The 23715-nt window shown below is 39.4% G+C and overlaps 1 protein-coding gene across 1 annotated transcript in view; it reads right to left on the bottom strand.

Annotated features, from left to right (window-relative positions):
* LOC122550323 (disco-interacting protein 2 homolog C-like) overlaps nucleotides 1–23715 on the bottom strand; it is a 560369-nt gene that overhangs the window by 386195 nt on the left and 150459 nt on the right. The window contains exon 2 of the mRNA XM_043691048.1: nucleotides 11388–11531. Within this exon, the coding sequence (XP_043546983.1) occupies nucleotides 11388–11531 (144 nt within the window). The remainder of the gene's footprint in view (nucleotides 1–11387; nucleotides 11532–23715) is intronic.

Raw genomic sequence — 23715 nt, 5'->3', positions numbered from 1 at the left:
CCCATCTGGTCAAGATCCTGTTGTAATCTGAGGTAACCCTCTTTGCTGTCCACTACACCTCCAATTTTGGTGTCATCTGCAAACTTACTAACTGTACCTCTTATGCTCGCATCCAAATCATTTATGTAAATGACAAAAACTAGAGGACCCAGCATCGATCCTTGTGGCACTCGACTGGTCACAGGCCTCCAGTCTGAAAAACAACCCTCCACCACCACCCTCTGTCTACTACCTTTCAGTCAGTTCTGAATCCACATGGCTAGTTCTCCCTATATTCCTTGAGATCTATTCTTGCTAATCAGTCTCCCATGGGGAACCTTGTTGAACGCCTTTCTGAAGCCCATATAGATCACATCTACCGCTCTGCCCTCATCAATCCTCTTTGTTACTTCCTCAACAAACTCAATCAAGTTTGTGAGACATGATTTCCCATGCATAAAGTGATGTTGACTATCCTGGATCAGTCCTTGCCTTTCCAAATACATGTACATCCTGTCCCTCAGGATTCCCTCCAACAACTTGCCCACCACTGACGTCAGGCTCACTGGTCTATGGTTCCATTCTTTGTCCATACCACCCTTCTTAAACAGTGGCACCACGTTAGCCAACCTCCAGTCTTCCAGCACCTCACCTGTGACTACTGGTGATGCAAATATCTCAGCAATCTCAGCCCAGCAATCACTGCTCTAGCTTCCCACGGAGTTCTCAGGTACACCTGATCAGGTCCTGGCGATTTATCCACCTTTAACTGTTTCAAGGCATCCAGCACTTACACCTCTGTAATCTGGACATTTTGCAAGATGTCACCATCTATTTCCCTACTGTCTATATCTTCCATATCCTTTTCCACAGTAAATACTGATGCAAAATACTCATTCAGCATCTCCCCCATTTTCTGCGGCTCCACACAAAGGCCGCCTTGCTGATCTTTGAGGGGCACTATTCTCTCTCTAGTTACCCTTTTGTCCTTAATGTATTTGTAACAACTCTTTGAATTCTCCTTAATTCGATTTGCCAAAGCTATCTCATGTCCCCTTTTTGCCCTCATGACTTCCCTCTTACATATACTCCTACTTCCTTTACTCATCTAAGGATTCACTTGATCTATCCTGTCTACACCTGACATATGCTTCCTTCTTTTTCTTAACCAAACCCTCAATTTCTTTAATCATCCAGCATTCCCTATACCTACCAGCCTTTCCATTCACCCTAACAGGAAGATACTTTCTCTGGATTCTCGTTATCTCATTTCTGAACACTTGCCATTTTCCAGCCATCCCTTATTTATCCTTATCTCAATCCTGAATGGCCTGCACCCTTCCTGATGGAGGGCTTATGCCAGAAATATCGACTCTGCTGCTCCTCAGATGTTGCCTGACCTGCTGTGCTTTTCCAGCATGACTCTGATCTCCAGCATCTGGAGTCCTCACTTTCTCCTACACCATATCCTTAGAATGTGACACACAGGTATCAGTTGTTGTGGGGTTGGTGCAAGTTGAGCTGGAGATGAGAATTCCAATTAGATTAGAATCCCTACAGTGTGGAAACAGGCCCTTCCGCACAATAAGTCCACACTGACACTCCGAAGAGTAACCCACCCAGAGCCATTCCCCTACATTTACCCATGACTAATTCACCTAACACTATGGACAATTTAGTGTGAAAACAGAATATAGAATCAGATGTGAGAAACACCATGGGGATGGAGTAGGTAGACAATGAGGTGGGTTTGCTAAGATAGGGCGAGAAATGTCAGATGGGCTCCTGGTGAGAATCCCTCCAAAAATTTCAACACAACTCACTTCATCAAAAAATGTTAGAGTCATTCCTGTGTCTAAACAATAACTTAGTGACTGAAAAGCACATTAGAATGGTCTGGGGACATGAACGGCACTATGCAAAACTTGTTCTTTCCTTTGAATAAACAGGTCATCAATTCAAAGCAAGGGCTTAATCCAACCAGGAAACAAATGTCAATGTATCACTATGATCAGGAAAATGGTGAAGATATTCCATGATGAGTTCTGCTCCTCATCAGGTTGTGCCAGGCACCTACAGTCTACCAAATGCAGGCACAAATTCATACTTAAATATTCTGTGGTTACTAATTAGTGGCTGTCCTCCATGGGTGAGACACGTGTTAGAATTTCAGAATTCACCATGATGGCTCAGTGGTTAGCACTACTGCCTCACAGCACCAGGAACCCAGGTTCAATTCCAGCCTTAGGCGACTATCTACATGGAGTTTGCACATTCTCCCAGTGTCAGGTTTCCTCCGGGTGCTCCAGTTTCCTCCCACAGTCCAAAGATGTGCAGGTTAGGTGGACTGGCCATGGTAGATTGCCCCATACTGACCAAGGATGTGCAGGCTACATGGATTAGCCATTGGAAATGCAGGGTTACAGGGGTAGGGTGGGGGAGATAGGTCTAGGTGGGATGCTCTTCTGAGAGTCAGTGCGGACCCAATGGGCTGCATGGCCTGCTTCCACACTGTCGGGATTCTATGATTTTATCAACTAAGTAATCACTTTGGTAGGTACTAGGATCTGTTACCTGGAATCAGGCAGACACATTGGGCTTTGAGTGATGGTTCATTTGTTTGGTGCAATAATGCAATGAAAGATCTATCTTGAGGGCTGAGATTATTCACACAGAACATTTAAAGCACAGGAGGTGGCCACTCAGCCCAATATGGCCGTGATGGATCTCTGATAATCCCACACATCCACACTACCCCTATAGCCCTATGTTTTATTCTTCAGATTCATATCCAATGTTTTTGAAAAGTCATAAATGAAAATGCCTCCACCACACGATCAGGTGGTGGAGGCATTACACATCCTAACCATTCAGTGCAAAAGCACTTTTCCTAACACAATCATTGCTCCTTTTGCCAATCAATTCACATTGGTGTCCTCTGATTATAAATTCTTCTGTCAGTGGGCTGTTTCTCCTTACCTCCACTACCTAAGCCCTGCATGATATTGACAACTGCTTTCAAATATGCTATTACTTTTCTCTTCTCCAAAGCAAACAGCCCTCACACTCTAATCGATGCATGAAACGAAGTCTTTCAGTGTTGCATCTTCTCTAAACCCTTCACAAATGTTTGAAAATGTGGTACCCAAAATTTAATACAGTACTCCACTTGAAGCAGAACTAATTTCCCATAACAGTTTTGCTAAACTTCCTTGATTTGCCACTCCAAGACTCTTATTTATTATTCCCAGAATCTTATATACCTTTGAAACCACCATCTCAACCTGTCTTATCACCTCCAACAATCTGCGCACTTCTACCCAAATATCTCCTGCAAAATTACAGCTCTGCCTCACTAACAGCACTGTGGTGGAACATATACCATGTAATCTCAAGGAGATCAAGAAGGCAGCTCACCACCAATTTCTCAAGGGGAATTCAGAATGGCAATAAATTATGGACTTTGTCGGCAATGTCCTATTCCCATGACTTAATGAGAAAGACTTCATGTAATTGGTTTGTTTTAGAGGGGCCAAAAAAAATCAAACTTAAAAGCTGGCATGCCACGGTACACAAATACTTAGAACATATGAATTGGAAAGCAAAAACACTACTCAGGACGTTAAATAAAAATCTTCATGCTTATGGTTAAAATTGCCACCTCAATCCTCCAACGTGGTATCATCTTACAACATACTTAAACTTCCTTATTATCCTATATATAGTGTACCCAGGAATGGTAAACTGTGATAATTACCATATAGAATCTCCCTTGTTATGGTTAAAATGCATCATTAATTGCTAAGCCAAGAAATAAAATAATTTTTAAAATATGGAATTTTAACCAGAAGAATAAGATGTATCAATGTGCTTATGGTTCAAGCAACTTGTAAAATGACCCCTTGTTAATCTGAACGTGTGGCTATATTTTCTTAACATGACAGGTATCAACCACAGAAGCTAATACAAACAAATAACTAAATACTTCCGTCTTCAGCTGCTAATTTTATACATGTATGTAATATAGAGACTTGCCATGAACATTAAAAAAGAAAAAGAACTGTAATTTATGTTTCAGTGGTTAAAGAGATAAAGATTTAGAGCCAAGATAGGAGCAAAATGCAAAATAAACATTTTTGCAAATTTTGAAAGGGGCCTCAGAAAGATGAAGTGATTGAATGGAAAAATCTTTCTTCAGCATTCTGTTTTAATTCTCTATAATCTATTTCATAACCTTGCTTCAGAATAGTGTGTCATAAAATAAATCACTAAGCTATTAATCCTATGGGTTAAAAATTGTTCAAAAATTTGTAAGAAATGATCGAGAACCACCTCAGTTCTTAAAAGTGGAAAGAGCTTCAAGACCACATTGCAATTTCCTTTTTAGTTAACTGTTGACCAATATAACCAAGATATTTCTGACAGAATTAGATAAAATAGGCATTCAGCCCATCGGGCCAGTCCTGTTGACTCTATGACCTACAACAATCCTCGTCCTTGCACTACATCATCACTTGCTTCAAATATTTGTCAATTTGACTTCAAAAAATGCAATGATCTTTGCCTCAATCACATATTCATTGTTCCCTTAATTGTCAATCTAACATGGATAACTTCAATGTCTATCCTATAAAAGGCCATCCAAAACTGCCCAGAGTATTCTTATCACAGTCTAACTAATATTTCATTAAAATTTGTCATTTCATAATTCTGAGAGCAAGAAAACAAAACTTTGCTTTGTTAGTAAACAAGTTGGAAATGCAAACAAATGCTACACACTGTGAGAATCTTGGAAAAGCCAACAGCAAAATGATCCTTGCCCCTTCCAAACTTGCCAAATGGCATATTAAGGCGAAAGCTTTCAGCAGATATATTGATAACGCTAACGGATCACTCTTCACTCCACTTATAACTGATATAAAATATCTTAACAATTATCCAATTCTTTTCTAAAATGATGTATGCACTGTTTCAACAGCAACTTTGTAACAAAGAATTCCTGATCAATTCTGTGAAGATCTTTAAAATTTAACTCTAGCTATTTTGTCAAATGAGTGCAGGCATTAACTGAGTGATCGAAATGAGCCTCATCACTATTTTCTTGTCATAATCCTCCATTGTCTCTCCAATGCAATGCCCTTAACTTTCTCAGTTCCACTGAAAATAGCTTTACATCCCAGAGTTTTCATCAGAACCATAAGCCATCAGTCTCTGGTAGCAGCAAACTCATATGTTTTCAGTTCCTTTTATACCCTTTCCATAATGAGCTGTCAAAATTATGTGCAGCCAACTGCAACCAAAGATTTTATACAAATTCAAGATCACCTCCTTACTTTAATAGTTTGTGTCTCAAGGTAAAAAATTAACATTCTTTTTCATGGAATCTCTACTTACAAGTGACCTGTAAGTGTTTAATTGTTGGTTTATGTGCACATCAACACTTTCCTACATCTCTCAAGACCTTAAACATCTTACCAAAGTAAGATTTCGTCACAGAGTTACAAATTGCCATTTACAACACAAGCAGTCAGCCATCAAACCCTTGTTGATTCCCCAGTGAGCAATCCCATACAATCCCTGTAGGAAGTTTATTTCCTTCAAATGCCCATCCATGTTCCTTTTGAAATCATTGATTGTTTCCATTTTCACCACCCTCACGGGCAGCAGGTTCCCAGCCATCAATACTTGTTATTCCTCACAGTCCGCTAGAGCTCTTTCTCAAAATCGTAATTCTGTGTCCTCTCATCCTTGAACATCATCCAATGGGAAGTATTTCCTCAAGTTTACCTAATCTGAGCTTGCCACACTGTTGTATAGATATATCAAGTTTCCCCTCTATTTCCTTTGATCCAAGATAAGCAATCATAGCCTTTCCAGCCCCACTCATCCTTCAGCTCTGAAACGATTCTGGTCATCAGTACTTTCAACCTATATGCTCTTTGCAATCAACTACATCAACAATGAAAGCGCCCTTCGTGACTTTGCTGCTGTGCAATATTGCACAATTCTGTTCATTATTGGCCATCTCTTGTCATCAAGCTTTGGTATTGTGCCCTCGACTATTGTCTATTTTTAAGATCCAGGAATTAAAATACATCTTCTGGAAAGTAATTTTCTAAAAATGAAAGAACACAAACAAGCAAAGAAGCAAAAGACTTGAATAGCAAATAATTTGATGGATGGATGGTAAAAGAACGAGCAAAGTTCATGAGCCATTCAATTCACATATGATGTGAATTACAAGCAGAATGAAGTTGGAATGTCATTTCATGGCAATGTGTCTAAATATTAAGAGTGACGACTTAAAACCAGCTTATTTTGGCATAACGACAATCACATTCTTCAATACCTTTCACCAGCCTTCAATTTAACAATGCATAACTTCTGCTGTCCATGCGTTAAAATTTTGCACAGCTGAGTTGGGCCTAATTTCAAGAGCAAAATATTATGCAAAGGGTTAGACAGTCAGATAGCACAAAAGTCCATTGAGTCTATAACCAACCTTTTTACAACAATCCCACTTCCCAGCACACGGCCAATTGTCCCAAATGTTTTGACATTTCAAGTGCTCACCAGCATAGTTTTTAAAAAGTTGTGAGACTTCTCACCTCAGCTACCCTCCCAAGTAGTGTATTCCATATTCCCATTACCCTCTGGGTGAAAGATCCTTCCTCAAATTCCCTCTAACTGTCCTGCCTTTCAACTTAAAATTATGCCCCCTCCCTGTTGACCCTTCAACTCAAGGGAACAGCCGCTTCCTATCCATCTGTGCACTTGTTATGGACCAGGCCAAACCCCCTCAAAACATTTCAAGAAAGTGGTCCAGACCCTAACTTTGCCAGTTGTTTTAAGTGTAACACAGGTATTCCAAGAAGGATCCAGCTGGTCAAACGACTTAGTTTTAAACAAAACAGAATTTATTTACAAAATTATCGAATGAAACACAAAGGAGAACAGAACACCGAATAACTTAACCTACCCATAAACCCAACAGATCATCCCAACTTACCGATGCTTTTCCCAATAATTGCAACAATCCCCATAAACACTCCTTGGCACAAAAGATAAAATCAAACAAGGTCTTACATGAGAAAAGCCAGAGAGAAAGGAGAATCAGCCTGGACCTGCTGATCTTTGGGTCCAACAGCTTTTGACAACTCTACTGCTAAAAACCAAACCAAAGCTGAGCTGGGAGAACTGGCCACTCCCCTTTCATTGTAAAAGTGTTTTTTTTTTAACTTGAAGGCCTCTTGCCTGAAGCAGTTTCTGTCAGCTATAATCAAATTGATCCTGAAATCTTTCAACCCAGACTTTTCAGAGTCTGTCTCTTTTACAACCTCTCTGAAAAAAAATCCAAGGAAAGCAAAACCTTGTTAAAGGAGCAGCATCATCACACACCTCAATCAGGTGCTGCCTCAGCCTTCTTTACTTGAAAAAGCCTATCCAGGTCTTTTCATAGTTAAAACACTCCACCCCAGGCAAAATCCTTGTGAATATCCTCTGCATCTCCTCCAGTACAATCCTCCTTTCTAGAAAAGAGGTGACAAGAATGGCATTCAGTACTCCAGCTGTGGCCTAACCAAAGTTATGTTCAGCTCCATCAAAGTTTCCCTGCTCTCATAATCTAAGCCACAACTGATAAAGGCAAGCAACCAGCATGCCTTCTTGACTACTCTATTGCGTTATTAACGAGCAGCTCAAAATCCCTCTGTTCCTGAGCTTCCTAGTGTCTTACCATTCATTCAGTACACACTTATCTTGTTGCTTCTTCCAAAATGCAAAGAATGTGCAAAATGCTATACAAAAGTTGTGTTAGAGAGAATTTTCTAAAAAACATATATATGATATATATGATATATTGAAAACAAACAGATGTTGGTTTCATAAATGAGATAATATTAAGTAACCGCACTGAATGTCTCATGGGGTACAATAATTAACTTTAAGGTAAGTAGTAACTAAAGAAGCCAAGAGCTTAAAAAGACTTGGCCAGTTTCTTTCACTGAATGATAAAACAGGGATGTATAGCTGCCTTGATAAGTTCTGAGGAGATCATATACCATGCACACATGAAGAAGTCACAATGTTATAATTGTCACAATTGGTGGTGCTGGCCTCTGATTCCCATGTTACACTAAGTAGAAATAACTGTGTCACTTCCAGTTCACTGATGCTTGAACATAACCCACCTCACTTGCCTCAAACCATATGCCCGACAACAGCAAAGTGATTAAGATTGTCACCGACATAAGACTCCTATCATAGGATGAAAATTCTACCTGACAAATCATCTAATGTTGTTGTTTCACATGCAGGAACATTTAAAGGCTGCTCAAATGTAGAAATAATATTTCCAAGCATTAATGTAACATTTGATGCTTCCAATTGAAGAGCCAGAGAAAGTGGAATGGTATTGCTGACAACTGAGCTTTGATACCATTATTACGTTACTGGCAGGAAAATCCATACAAAATTCCACATATCCAATAAAGTACTGTTCAGTCTCTAACTGATGTACCAAGAGACATGAGCATAGCCCTCAAGCTAAAATAAATACACCAATGGTTATTCATCATCTCCAGATGCCACCAACTTACAAAACACACTAAACTAGTGCTGGATAGATGCTTCAATTTATAAAAATGAACCATGAAATGGCAGAGCATCTGCCACTCAAAGGAAAAGAACTTGCCGTTTCTGTAACACCTGTCACACCCTTAGAGCATCACAAAACTCCTCAGAACCTCTGACGCATTTTTCTGGTGTGATAACTGTTGCCATGTAGACAAATCAGCACACAGCAAGGTCTAGATCAGAGTGGTGCTGGAAAAGCGCAGCACGTCAGGGAGCATTCGAGGTGCAGGAAAATCGACATTTCGGGCAGAAGCCCTTCATCAGGAATTATAAACATTCATCAGGCATATCTCTAGATAATCCTCTGCTTTGGGCTCCCTGAGAAGTAAATATAGGCCAGGACACCAGAAAACCTTCCCTGCTCTTTTTCAAATAGTGTCATATGATATTTTAGATCTATCTGAAAGGCAGTCTAGCATCTTATTCTCTGCTAATTGATGGGCTAGACCACCACAGTGTTACTTACATAAGTAAATCATCACTTGACCAACAGTTTGGTCTGAAAGTTGTCCATGGAAACTCTCCAATCACATGTTTGACAACAGAACAGTCTATTATTCATTTATCCCGAGCTCCATTCTTTGCAGCTCCATTCTGTGACAAATCTGTAATCATTATAGAGATGGCTATCACAGAAATTATCCTGTGTTTTGCCAACTTCAGACTGTCAGTGTTAAGAAAATTCGAGTGATCTTTCATCTTTTCCCAAAACTGCTACTGTCAGAATATTGTCACAAATGGCTTTCATGTTTCAACCACAATAATGAATGAATGCGGACAGGTTAGTGAACCCAATAGCACCTGAACTGAGCCAAACATATCCTTACACAAAGATTACAAACACGTATTACAGAAGGAACTCAACTGATTTCTGCTCCCATGTGAAAGCATAGGGAATCATATTGACTTTGAAATGTTAACTCTGCATTTTCTCTTTTTATTTCTGATTGCTACCCTTCCTAGTTCACAGGCCCAACTATGTTGACTTTCTCACTATAGTCAAAGGAATCGAATAAGCACAAACCTCTAATCATTCGGCTGTCTGAGCTAGAATCTGAATCCATTAAAATTAAGTTTCTTTTTAATCCTTTCATAATGCACAGCCATCACAGGGAAGATGAACATTTCGAAGAGTAATTAAAAGTCAACCACAGTGCTGTGGATCAGAAGCCATACACAAAAGCTGCACCAAGTAATTCCCCCAAAGGACATTCAGGAACCAGAAGTGACAACAGTTTCATGGTCACCATTATTGAGAACAGTCTTCAATCCAGATTTCATTTCACCACTGCTGCTGTGAAGTTTCAAAGTGGCAGCTTTGGTTTCTGGCTGGTAAGGGAAGTCAGGGACAGCATAAAAGTTAAAAAGTAGACAATGTTTTGAAAATTAGTGGGAAGCCAGATGATTCAGAAGCCTTTAAAAACCAGCAGAGGGTACTTAAAAACACAATAAGGGAGGAGATGATGAAATACAAGGTAAGCTAGCTAATAATATAAAAGAAGATTCCAAGAGTTATTTTTAAGATATCTAAAAGAGTGGACATTGGATCCAAATGAAGTTGGGGAAATAGCAATGGGAACAAAGAAATGGCAGAGGAACTGAATAGGTAATTTGAATCAGTTTTCACAGTGGAAGATACCAGCAGCATTCTAGAACCTCCAGAGAGTCAGAGGGCAGAGGTAAGTGTCATGGGCATCACCAAAGAGGGAGGATTGGGCAAGCTGAAAGATCTGAATGTGGATATATCACCTGGATCGGATGGACTATACCTCACAGTTCTGGAGGAGATAGTGGAGGTAGTGATTTTTCAGGAATCATTAGAGTTAGGGATGATCCAGAGGACGAGAAAATGGCTGATGTAGCACCCGTGTTCAAGAAGATAAGGAGACAGAAGACAAAAAACTATAGGACAGTTAGCCTGACCTTGGTCATTGGTAAGATTTTAAGAGTTCATCATTAAGGCTGAGATTGCAGAGTACTTAGAAATGCATGGTAAAATAGGACTGACTCAGCACAGCTTTGTCAAGGGGATGTCATGCCTGAAAAATCTGTTATAATTCTTTGAGGAGCTGATGAGCAAGTTAGATAAAGGAGTTAACCAGCCAGGCTAATCACCCTGTAATTTCTCATCTTCTGCCTCCTTCCCACGGTTGAAAAATGCCTGTTGCAGTACTTAAGTACTAGAATCATAATATTGTATATATCACTTAACAGTGCTACAATAATGCACTCTCTCAACCAGTTAATAAGTGATAAACTTTAATCAGGTATAATAAAGTCCCAATTATTCTTAATAATTATATTATTGTTAACTGCTTTCATTTTGACACAGCATATGCGTGTTTAACTAATAGGTGTTATGATACAATGGTGTGGTCCCTACCTCTGAGCCAGAAGGTCCAGGCTCAAGTCCTGGGAGGTGTCTCACAGCATGTCCAAACAAGTTGATTAAAATAATGACAAGTGTTGTCTCGGGTTTAGTTTCACATTACTATTACACAACATCAAGACATAGCATGCTTTTTGGAGATGAAGCACTTTGAACTCTTGAGAACGTGATGACAGCGAATGGACTCAAAGACTGATGCTTGTGCTGGTGTTACACAGAATCTACTACAAAATGAGGACAACACAATTTATATAGCAAACAGCAAGCGTACAAGCATATGCAAACAAACCATAAAGAAACAAAAATCAAATCAAGAACACAGAAACAGCACTGAAGGACAATTCCTCCCTACATCTAATTCTGGATACGCTGAAGAGTTACTCACCATTATAGTTAGATTTTGTATCTAGTTGAACAAAGGTGTTGTCAGTAATTGCGTGCAGCTCACTTGGATATTTGGATAACAGGGCGATGCCATTGTGCCTTGCTTCTTCGCAGACGTGCCTAGGAAATTCCTTTGCATCACTTCCTGTGGTAGACATAAAGTTCTATTGCAACCATTTCTTCCAATTATTGTTTTAATAGTAAATGCATTCAATCGCACAGGATGAAAGAAATAACAACTTCAAAAATTTGCATATCCAAGTTTGACACCCAAGTTCCAAACAAGGAAGTGATGCATAGGAACTTGCTAACCACAGCTCTCTATGACATAATGCTATTACTCTAGTCTAAAGATCTAACTGAACTTCAAGACTTTTAACACTGTCAACTTTTTCAGGTATACATTAAACAATATCAACATTACGCATAATTCCAGTTAATGTTTCATGTTATTACATTTCATTTATATATTGTCCATTTTTAAGCTTCAAAGTCAAGTGTCCAACTTTTCAAGTTATTTATTTAGATTAAACTAAGAAAAAAAGCTTTTTTCAGTATTACATCACAGGAAATGTCAAACTATAAGCTATGCAAGCAGACAATGTACAAGCATCATTCAGCAACCTCGACTTTGGATTTGAACAAAGGCACAGCCAGCTCAGTGAACCTTTCAAAGTCTTGCTCATGTATATCCAGGGACTTGTACCAAAATTGGGAAGGCAGTTGCTCAATTTAACAATGAGGCATTCATCCTTACAGAATCATACTTTTCAGCCAAAATCCTACTGGCAAGACAGATCATCATATACAAAATAGGAAATAAGAAGCAGGAGTAGACCATAGGGATCATTAGTGTGTGGGCATGCATTTTGGTTGAACAAATGGGAAGGCGATCTATTATCTCAATGGGGAAGAGACTTCAGGGTGCTCCAGTACAGAGAAATTTGGGTGTCCTTGTTCTTGAGCCATAGAAAACTAGCATGCAGGTATAGCAGATAATAAAGAAAGGAACAGGGATGTTGGCTTTTATAGTTAAAGGAATAGAATAAGTAAGAGTTATTGCAACTATACAAGAAATTGGTGAGACTGCATTTGAAGTATTGTGTGAAGGAAAGATGTAACAGCATTGGGGACAGTTCAGAGGAGGTTCACTAGATTGATCCCAGAGATGAGAGGTTTGTTGTATGAACAGAGATTGACCAGCTTAGGCCTATACTCGCTGGAATTTAAAAGAATGAGGGGAGATGAAACTGAGGTATTCAAGATGACGAAAGGTGTGGATAAAATAGATATGGAGCAGATACTTCCTCTTGTGGGGCATTCTGGGATCAGAAGTCATAGTCTTAGAATAAGGGGTAGCAAATTTAAAACAGAGGCGAGGAGAAACAACTTCTCCCAAAGAATTGTGAATCTGTGGAATTCGCTATCATAAAGTGCAGTTGATGCTGGGACAATGAGTAAATTTAAGGAGTTAGTCAGATTTTTAATTGTTAATGGGTTGAAGGGTTATGAGGAGATTGCAGGAAAATGGGGGTGAGGAACATATCAGCCATTATCAAATGGCAGAGCAAACTCAATGGGCTGAATGGCCTAATTCTGCTCCTATATCTTATGAACTATCATCACATCTACTCCACCATTCAACATAAAAACATAGAAAATAAGAACAGGAATAGTTCCTTCAGCCTGGTGAGCCCTCTCTATCATTCAACAAGATCATGGCTGATCTTCCCATTCCGTACTATGTTTTTGCTCCATAAACTTTGATCATTTTAGCCTAAAGAATTATAATCTAATTCCTTCTTGGAAACATTCAATTTTTGCCATCAACCACCTTCAGTGGTAAAGAATTTCACTCTTTGGGTTATCTCAGTCTAAATAGCCTACCCTATATCCTTAGACTGTGAGGTCTGAGGGTTCTGAGCAAGGGTCAGTGGATCCAAACATTGACGCTGCCAGACTTGCTGAGCTTTTCCAGCAATTTCTGCTTTTGTTCCTTAGACTGTGACCCGGTTCTGGATTATCCGATCATTGGGAACATTCGTCCTGCATTTATCTTGTCTAGTCCTGCTAGAATTTTGTAAGCTATTATGAGATTACCCCTCAACCTTCTAAACTCCAGTGAATATAATCCTAACTGATTCAGCTGTTCTTCAGTCTTGCTATCCCAGGAGTTAGTTTAGTAAACCATCTTTGCACTCCCTCTATTGCAAGAGCATCCTTCCTCAGAAAAGGAGACCAAATTGCACACCAAGATGTGACCCCATCAAGGCCTATACAACTGCAGCAAGATATCCCTGCTTCTGTACTTGAATCCTCTCACTATGAAGGCCAACATACTTCCTTCACCACTTGTTATGCCGGCATGCTTCAGCCATTGGTGTACAGGGACACACAAGTTCAATGCACCTCCCCCTTTCCGCAATGTATTGTCATTCAGATAATAATCCACCTTCCTCTTTTTGCTACCAAACTGGACAATCTTACTTGTCCGCAATAGACTTCATCTGTCATTCATCTGCCCACTCAACTTGCCCAAATCATAGTGAAGCATCTCCGCAACCTCTTCATAGTTTACAAATTGTGCTATCTGCAAATTTGTAGATCTTACATTTATTTCCCTCATTATCATCATAAATCATGAACTTATATTGTGAATAGGATCCAAGCACTGATCTCTGTAGTACTCACAGGTCACTGGCTCACTTACAACATTTAAAAGACACTTAGGTAAGTATATGAATAGGAAAGATTTGGAGGGATATGGGCCAGGAGCAGGCAGGCGGGACCAATTTAGTTTGGGAATACGTTCGGAATGTCTGATTGAATCGAAGAGTCTGTTTCCATGCTGTATGACTTCATGATTTGTTTATTCCTAGTCTTTGTTTCCTGTCTGCCAGCCAGTTCACTATCCATGTTTGTACACATGCCCCAATTCCCAAGTGTTTTGATCTTATATGCTGATCACTTAAGTAGGATCTTATCAAATGCCTTCTGAAAATCCAAGTCAACCACATCCTCCAGTTCTCCCTCATCAACTACAAATTCAAAACATTCCAATAGATTTGTCAAGCATAATTTTCCTTCTGTTTTTAGAAAAGTCTACACTGCCTCTGTCCAATCCCATCACTGCTTTCCAACAACATCACAGTGGCTCAGTAGCATACATCGAGGATGGAGTGACCCTGGGAGTCCTCCACGTGATTTGCAGACTTCACAATGTCTCATGGCATAATGTCAATTTAGGCAAGGTAACCTCCTGATGGTTACATATTGACCACCCTCCCTCAGCTGATGAACCAGTACTCTTTAATGCTGAACATCACTTTTGAAGCAAGGTCACAGAATGTACGCTGGCTTCAGCGACTTCAATGGCCATCGCCAAGAGTAACTCAGTATAATGACTACTAATTTAGCTGGTCAAGTGACAAAGGATTTAGCTATCAGAGGGTGACTTTCACAGGCACTGACAAAGGAAATAGGGAGTGGGCTTTGCTTCAGAATTCAGAAATGTTTTAGCATAACTTGCATGAGGAAGTGCATTTGAGATGGTTACAAGAAAGCCACTCCAGCATTGTACACCCCATTTATTGGCTATTGCCTGTTGTGAGCAACCCCTCCCCATCTCGCCTGCTCTTCATTCTCCAAGTGTTCATCCAAGCAATAATAGCACCCACATTAACTTCAGAGAGCTTCTTGAGGGCACTGAGCTCATTTGAAGGATAACTTTTTTTAAAATCAACAATGGAAAACAATTAAACTATAATTCAAAACCTAATTATGGCTGCAAAAAAAAGTCAAGAGAAGTTAAAAATTAAAGATAGTAACCCTCTATCAAAATGTGGCGAATGTATTCTTAGATGTGCCAAGACATTTTATTCAAAACATCAACTTCTCTAACTGCTTCAAGTTTGCCATGTTTTCACCTTTAAATTTGTATTTTTTGTAAATTGCGACTAAAAACTGTCATTTCAGAGTGTATGTGAACCTAATAATCCAAAAAAGCACTTAAAATATTTTAAGTGAAACATGATTAGATTAGATTAGATTCCCTACAGTGTGGAAACAGACCCTTCGGCCCAACCAGTCTACACCAACCTTCTGAAGAGTAACCCACTCAGACCCATTTCCCTCTGACTAATGCACCTAGCACTATGGGCAATTTAGCATGGCCAATTCACCTAACCTGCACATCTTTGGACTGTAGGAGGAAACCGGAGCACCCAGAGGAACCCATTTAGACACAGGGAAAATGTGCAAACTCCACACAGTCAGTCGCCTGAGGCTGGAATTGAACCTGGGACCCTGGTGCTGTGAGACAGCAGTGCTAACGACTGAGCCACTGTGCCACCTTAACTTCTGCTGATCAATTAATGCACCAAAACATTTACATAGGCTAGCAAGCTTATGTCAATAAACTCTTACATGGCAAATGGACAGCAATGCCCCAACGAAGATCTTGAACAGAACTAGAGAGCCAAAGATCCACAAGCTATCCTGTCCCCAGTTTCAGTTTGTTGTCTATCTTAAAACCCAAGTATTAGACGAGTTGGCTGGTGGGCTCTTTGTATTAACGAAATACTTGCATGTATGTTTTGATATGGCTCAATAATATTGCTATTATTCATCAATTTGTACAGCCATGAAACTTCATTTTCCTAACTTAGTTTTCCCAACTACAGTTTCTTAAACATAAAGCCCTTATTAACTGGAGCATCCATCTAGATAGAGAAAACCTAACATGAATTCTTGTACTTCCCCAGATGCATACGGTTACCTTGAGCTCTTAATAAGACTGCTTGTTACTACTGACCATTATTAGAACAAACTGAAAGGCAACCAAACAGGTTCCATGAAGTTAGAACAAGAAGGTTGAAAACCGCAAAAAGGATAGTTCGCTTGCATGATAGAAAAATTTTCAAAGCATTGTTCAACCCTGAAAATGGATGGCTAATAATGCATTAGCCCTAAAAGTAACAATGATGGTTAGACAGTTAATTGGCATAAATGTGGGAACTGACAAGGTCATGGGACAGCATATAGATCGTACATAGGAGCCATGTAACCAGGAGACTGAAAATTACAATCTCCTCAGTTGAGGATTGACTTTGAGCTGGCCAGCTACAGCCAGTGCGCTGTTCATTAGTAAATAGTGGATGACTTGGTGATGGGTGTCGGCCTTGGGGGTGCATTTATTTCAGAATCAGATGACAGTGGTAACACCACAAACAGGAAATCTGTCATGGATATAAGTTTAAAGATAGTCTGCCTTCAGAATTATCTATCATTCATTGAAAATGCAAAAAGTTCAGAATTGTCATCTTGCCCTGCAGAATCTGCTGCTACTTTCAACCATGGTCCCAGTAACAGACCTTTTCATCTGCTCATGTGTCATCTCATCTCAACTACTGGCAAATATTAACTCATGGTCAACAGCTGGAGAATGCACAGTGCTTCAAACAAATTCAGAGAAAGAAGAAAATACACAGGAGCCATGAGCAGTTAAGTTCTGTTACTTGCATGCATTCAATTTACAACAGTTCTAAAACAAAAGAAAATCAGGAGTACGGCAAGATTACAATCTTCAAACTTCATTTTTTGATGACCGAGGGGTATTAAATGAAGGCATAAGAACCTAAAACATCGAACAATACAACACAGAAAAGGCCCTTTGGCCCTCGATGTTGCACTGACCTGTGAACTAATCTAAGCACATCCCCCTATCTATCCCATCATCATCCATGTGCTTATCCAAGGATTGTTTAAATCTCCCTCGTGTGGCTGAGTTAACTACATTGGCAGGCAGGGCATTCCACGCCCTTACCACTCTCTGCATAAAGAACCTGCCTCTGACATCTGATTTAAATCTATCACCCCTCAATTTGTAGTTATGCCCCTTCGTACAAACTGACATCATCATCTTAGGACAACCAGAGCCAAGAAAAAATGGGTCCATCAGAACATGAAAAAGGACATCACCTTTTACTATTACACCCGAACAGGTTAGTCACAATTTATGAAGTTATCATACTGGAACATTGAAATATTCTGAGGTTCAGGGCTTGGAAGGAAGGGTTAAGAATTCAATACACTGAACTGAAGTAAAAGTCTTGGCTCAGCTATTAAATTTTATTACGTCATAGGATGTAGCCTTATGAGCAAGGCTTAATTTATTGGCCATCTCTAATTAACCTGGAGACAACTGTGTAGCTTTTCCAGGCTAGTTGAGATAGCTTTTCAGAGTCAACAGCACTGCTGTGGATCAACACCGACATAAAGGCTTTACCAGGTAAGGATAACAGATTTGCATCCTTAAGAGGAAAAAGTAGTGAACCAGATAGGTTTGTCACGATTTTTCCCAAAGCTTTATTTCCACCATTACGAATGCTAGTAATTTTTACTCCAGATTAATTTGGAAGTTGTCACGGTGGGACTTGAAGTCATGTTGCAGGAGCATGGCACAAGCTATCAGGTCACAGCCTAATAAAAATTCCTATGCTGCTGTAAGCGAAATGTGTGATCTATTTTAATTATCATCCTTCGAACTGTCATGTATCTAAGTCTAATTTGACCACATAACCAAAACTGACAATTTAATCTTGTACTGACTAGTACAACTTCTGTACTGTTGGGACAGGCACTGTAAATGCTAAACTGATGTCCCACTTGCCTTTTCAGGTGAACACAAAGCATCATGTGGTATTACTCAAATAACAGCAGCATAATTTTTATTTTGTCTTAGCCAATAGCTATCCTGACCCAAAATATCTTCTTAGGGTTACCATTGACCAGAAGCTGAATTAGACTAACTATATAAATACTTTTGTTAAAAATCACACAACACCAGGTTATAGTCCAACAGGTTTAATTGGAAGCACACTAGCTTTTAGAGTGACACTCCTTCATCAGGTGATTGTGGAGGGCTCGATCGTAACACAGAATTTATAGCAAAAATTTGCAGTGTGACGTAACTGAAATTATACATTGAAGAATTGATTGTCTGTTAAGCCTTTCATCTGTTAGAATACAGTGATAGTTTCACTTCTTTCATGTGTAAATCACAAAACCCTTTTTTTTAAAAGTTGCATTCTCGGGTTAGCTGTTAACAATGGTGATAGCTAGACAATCTTTTGAAGGTGTTAGCCCCCTGTGTTCTCTGTCTATGACCTGAGCGTCACTCCGAAAGCTAGTGTGCTTCCAATTAAACCTGTTGGGACTATAACCTGGTGTGTGATTTTTAACTTTGTACACCCCAGTCCAACACCGGCATCTCTGAATCATATATAAATACTGCTTCTAAAACAGCAGTTCTGAGTTGAAGATTCCTGCAGCAAGTAATTCACTTCCTGACTTCTAAATGCCTGTTCACTATCTACAAGTCAGGAGTATGACAGAATACTTGCCTCGATGAGTGCAACTCCAACAACATTCAAGAAGCTCCACACAAATCAGAACAAGACAACCAGCTTAATTCATACCACATACACTAACATTCACTCCCTTTACCACCACCACTCAGGAGCAGCAGTGTTTACTATCTAATGCAGTAATTCACCAAACTCCATGACCAATACCATCCAGAAGGAAGAGGACAGCAGATACATGGGAACACCACTACCTGCAAATTTCCCTCTAGGTTACTCACCATCATAACTTGGAAACACATCGCTGTTCCTTCAGTTCCAGTGGGTAAAAATTCTGGAACTGATTCCCTATCTGTGTCGAGGGCTTATCTGTATGATATGGTCAAAAGCAGTTTGAGAAGGCAGCACACCACCACCTTCTCAAGAATAATTAGGGATGACAATAAATGCTGGTCCAGCCAGCAACATCCACGTCCCATGGGTGAATAAACAAGAAAGTAAGATCCTTTAAGAATCTATCTTGTTGTTATCTGTGAAAATTTTCTATTCACATGTTATAATTGCATTTGCCTACATCACAATAATGTTTTTGTTTCAAAATAAATTTCATCTGTTACAAAGTACTTTGAGGCACACTCCGATTGTGAAAATATTAATACATGTTCTTTGTTCAACTAGTGGTTGTATGCAAACTAGATACCAGAGAAAACATGAAAAAAAGTCTCAAACAGACTAGAAAAATATCAAATGAAAATAGAATGGGAACAGTTGCTCCCTATGGCTGTGTAATGTATGGTCTATGGGAGTAAGAGACAGAGTAGAAGACATTGCCCAGGTTAGTATTAAGAATAAATGTCTATTACAAGTTATGAATAGAAAAATATCCAATCTAAATTATGAGCACATAGATCATAAAGACTTACAACATGTGAAAGGGCTGAATGGTATGATTGTTTAAGGAAACAGCTATGACCATAACATACAGCTAGATAGGTATTAGTGACGGTTTCCAAGTGTGAAGCAGTATCCTCTATACTGAGAAAGGCAGTGATAAAGAAAACAAGGGAAGCAGAGCACAATTAATGAAATCCATTTGATCCATCACACACTAGTCAGCTTGCAGTCCTAAGGGGATATAATAGAATATTAGAAATTCTTTTAAGGGTAGTGAAATGGAACATCATATTATAACACCAATATGTTTGCCAAAGGTAGGTTTGATTCCCCCAGTGTGACAGCTTTCCGATCTTTACAGGAGAAAGAAATTGAAGCAGTTCACACTCACTGGGATTAGCGGTGGATTGAAAGGGATAGAAGAGAAGAGAAAGAGGTGGAGGAGAGGGTGGAGAACAGACTACCAAAAAGGGGTGGCTAGAAACGGTGAAATGACATAACCAAATGTTTCCTTCACTGAAGAGGAAGCTGTTAGTTTAATAATGTGTTTTAATATTACATCCATCAGACACAGACAATTCAGCTCAACGAGTCCATTCTGTCCTTCATGCTTCACTCAAACATACTAATATTAGTATACGCAACAAAACGAGGTACTGCATTGTGTGGGTTACAGGACAATGCTGTCGCTGAAAACCAATCTACCTCATCTAAGTGCTATCCACATTGATGAATTTCATTAAATACACTTAGGAGTCAATCCTTTAAAATATTGGTTCAATATCCTAACATCAGTTTTGGTTTTCTCATTGGATTTTAAGAAAGTCTTCAACATAATTGATACAACCATTCTACACAGTAGAAAAGACGGCCTTAATTTGCAATTACATTGCATTTACATACCTCTCCCCAGCACTCAAACGTAACTGTGCAATCTGTACCTGCATTGTTTGGTTGAGGGAGGCCACAACAGTAAACGTTATTGTCTTGCCCAGCAAATGACATGAAAGCATTCACTGGTGACCTGGATTTGGCATCCAATAGCAAGGACACTAAAGATTTACAGATTCTTTGAACAGCTATTTCCAATGCTCTGGATTAGTGGTGCTGGAAGAGCACAGCAGTTCAGGCAGCATCCAAGGAGCTTCGAAATCGACGTTTCGGGCAAAAGCCCTTCATCAGGAATAAAGGCAGTGAGCCTGAAGCGTGGAGAGATAAGCTAGAGGAGGGTGGGGTGGGGAGAAAGTAGCATAGAGTACAATGGGTGAGTGGGGGAGGGGATGAAGGTGATAGGTCAGGGAGGAGACCGAGAATGGTGCCCCCTAGAGTTGATTTGTAGCATGATTGAATGCAAGAAGCATCATCGTGATTCTCCAACCAGATGGAATTCATAATGTAGATGTAGGAAAATATAAATGAGTATATTTAATCATGTACAGAAAACAAACAACAGAAGCAAAGCAGCATGGAATAAATTCATTTAAAAAATTTTTTTTTAAAATTCACCTAATTTCAGCACCATTTGTATCTTCTACCACATAGAAGGACAAAGACCAAATTAGCGAGTTTTGAGAAGATTTGTAGCTCAGATTAAGGTTCTGGATGTAGGTTTGCTCACTGAGCTGGAAGATTCATTTCCAGACAATTAGTCACCCTCCTAGGTAACATCTTCAATGGTGCTGGAAGAGCACAGCAATTCAGGCAGCATCCGAGGACAGGCAAAATCCTGTCCTCGGATGCTGCCTGAATTGCTGTGCTCTTCCAGCACCACTAATCCAGAATCTGGTTTCCAGCATCTGCAGTCATTGTTTTTACCTAACATCTTCAATGGGCCTCCAGGCATAGCACTGTATATGATTCCTGCTTTCCGTGTGTTTGGGTTTCTTTGGATTGGTGATGTCATTTCCTGTGGTGATGTCATTTCCTGTTCTTTTTTTCCAGGGGGTGGTTGATGGGGTCTAACTTGATGTGTTTGTTGATAGAGTTCAGGTTGAAATGCCATGCTTCCAAGAATTCTGCATGTCTCTGTTTCGCTTGTCCCAAGATGGATGTGTTGCCCCAGTCGAAGTGGTGTTGTTCCTTATCTGTTTGTAAGGATACTAGTGAGAGAGGGTCATGTCGTTTTGTGGCTAGTTGGTGCTCATGTATCCTGGTGGCTAGTTTTCTGCCGGTTTGTCCAATGTAGTGTTTGTTACAGTTCTTGCACGATAATTTTGTAAATGACATTAGTTTTACTTGTTGTCTGTGTAGGGTCTTTCAAGTTCATTGCCAGCTGTTTTAGTGTGTTGGTGGGTTTGTGAGCTACCATATTGACAAGGGGTCTGCGTAGTCTGGCATTCATTTCCAAGATATCTTTCATGTAGGTGAGAGTGGCTAAGGTTTCTGGACATGTTTTGTCTGCTTGTTTGGGTTTGTTGCTGAGAAATCGGCGGACTGGGTTCACTGGGTATCCATTCTTTTTGAATACCGGATGTCACCACTGCAGGTGCTCCTCCAAGCCACACATCATCTTGAGTTGGAGTTATATTACTATTCATTCATAGTCACAGTCAAAATCCTGGAACTCTCTTACTAACAACAGAATGGATGTGTCTACAGCACACAGACAACAGCAATTCAAGAGGTTGGCTCACCACAACATTAAAGTGAAGTGCAACAAATGCTGGCCTAGTCAGTAATGCCCAAATCCCATGAAAGAATACATAACTACACACTTAAGGAATGAGAATCCACATTTGTAAAGTTAAATTTTCAGGCCCATACAGATTGGCAGAAATCAAGTCTCATCAAGTCTCCCCTGTTGCCTGAAATTCAGAATGTACAAACTGTCATTTTCTGGCCCATGTTATTGGTAACAGGAAAATACAGCAGCATCATTCACCATTGTCAAGGTATCACTGTCACCAAGTTTTAAGGATTGCAAGGCAAATCAGACAGCATCTTTCCAGATTTAAGTGCACAAAATTCTCCAGGAGCTGCCATTTGGTTTACTCCATAACAACAATAAGTGCTGATAGCCTCATCATTATTCTTCATGCAAAGTTCAGGCCAATGGATTGATGTATTACATCGATCTTTATTTCCATCTATAATTTAAGACCTGTTTTTCAAAACAAAAACTCAAACATAAATTAACATAAATGCAATCAAAGATTTTCAAGTGACAATTTAAGTGTTCTGTGTAAAGTCATGAAAAAGTCTGAAGATATTTGAAATTGATGTAATAAACATTAAAATCAATATTTGCAGTTACACTTATTTCAAGGAAAAACCCCAATCCATTTATTCCACATGGTGAATGCTGATAAATGTTAGAGGTCTCAAAAATTGATGAGAGTCACCAGAAAACAAGCCAAGAAAATACATCAGAATTTCTTCAGGAGAGAGAAAAGAACAGCTCCGATTTCAGATTTTCTGGTACAATGATTCAAGTACTACGAAACAATCCTTCCTTCAAAAGGAAAATGATAAGGTATAAAAATATGGCTGGCACAATTTGTTCTTTTTTCTTTTCTCATTACCAAGCAAAAGGTGTTATGCAAGATCCAACACTATTTTAAACAACTTTCTTTTAAGGCAGCCACTTGAACATGAACAACCTTGAATATAGATAAGGCTGCTTAAAATGACACAATTTGGGTACAATTCATTGACAAGTAAACTGTTACAAAGCATACTTAGATAATCATTTTTAAAAACCACTGTCTCTTTCTAGATTCCTTCTCCAAAACACATTTTATTGAAAAGTGTAGCTGTGCAATGAGTCAGTTTTAATGGCTATCCTTATTTTTATGGTGTATATAATGACAGTACTACACTTGGCCAAAATGGACATGATTGCGTACTTCCCTTTCAATCTTGCCTGGAGGTCTCACTGCTTTAAGTGACTGAGATTGACTTTACACACGCAATTTCAAAGATGTTGACTTAGAACAACTTGTGTATACCTAGTACTTTTAATGAATCAAAATGTTTCAACCACTTCAAAGCACTCAGTCGAATGCAGAGCCAAGGAGATATTACATGTTCTCACTCGTGACATTTTACTGGAAAAATGTTCTCAACTGGGAG

Source organism: Chiloscyllium plagiosum, chromosome 5 (assembly GCF_004010195.1).
Source record: "Chiloscyllium plagiosum isolate BGI_BamShark_2017 chromosome 5, ASM401019v2, whole genome shotgun sequence".
NCBI lineage: Eukaryota > Metazoa > Chordata > Chondrichthyes > Orectolobiformes > Hemiscylliidae > Chiloscyllium > Chiloscyllium plagiosum.
Note: the sequence above shows the minus strand (reverse complement) of the source record. Positions and strands in the feature narration are given on the sequence as shown.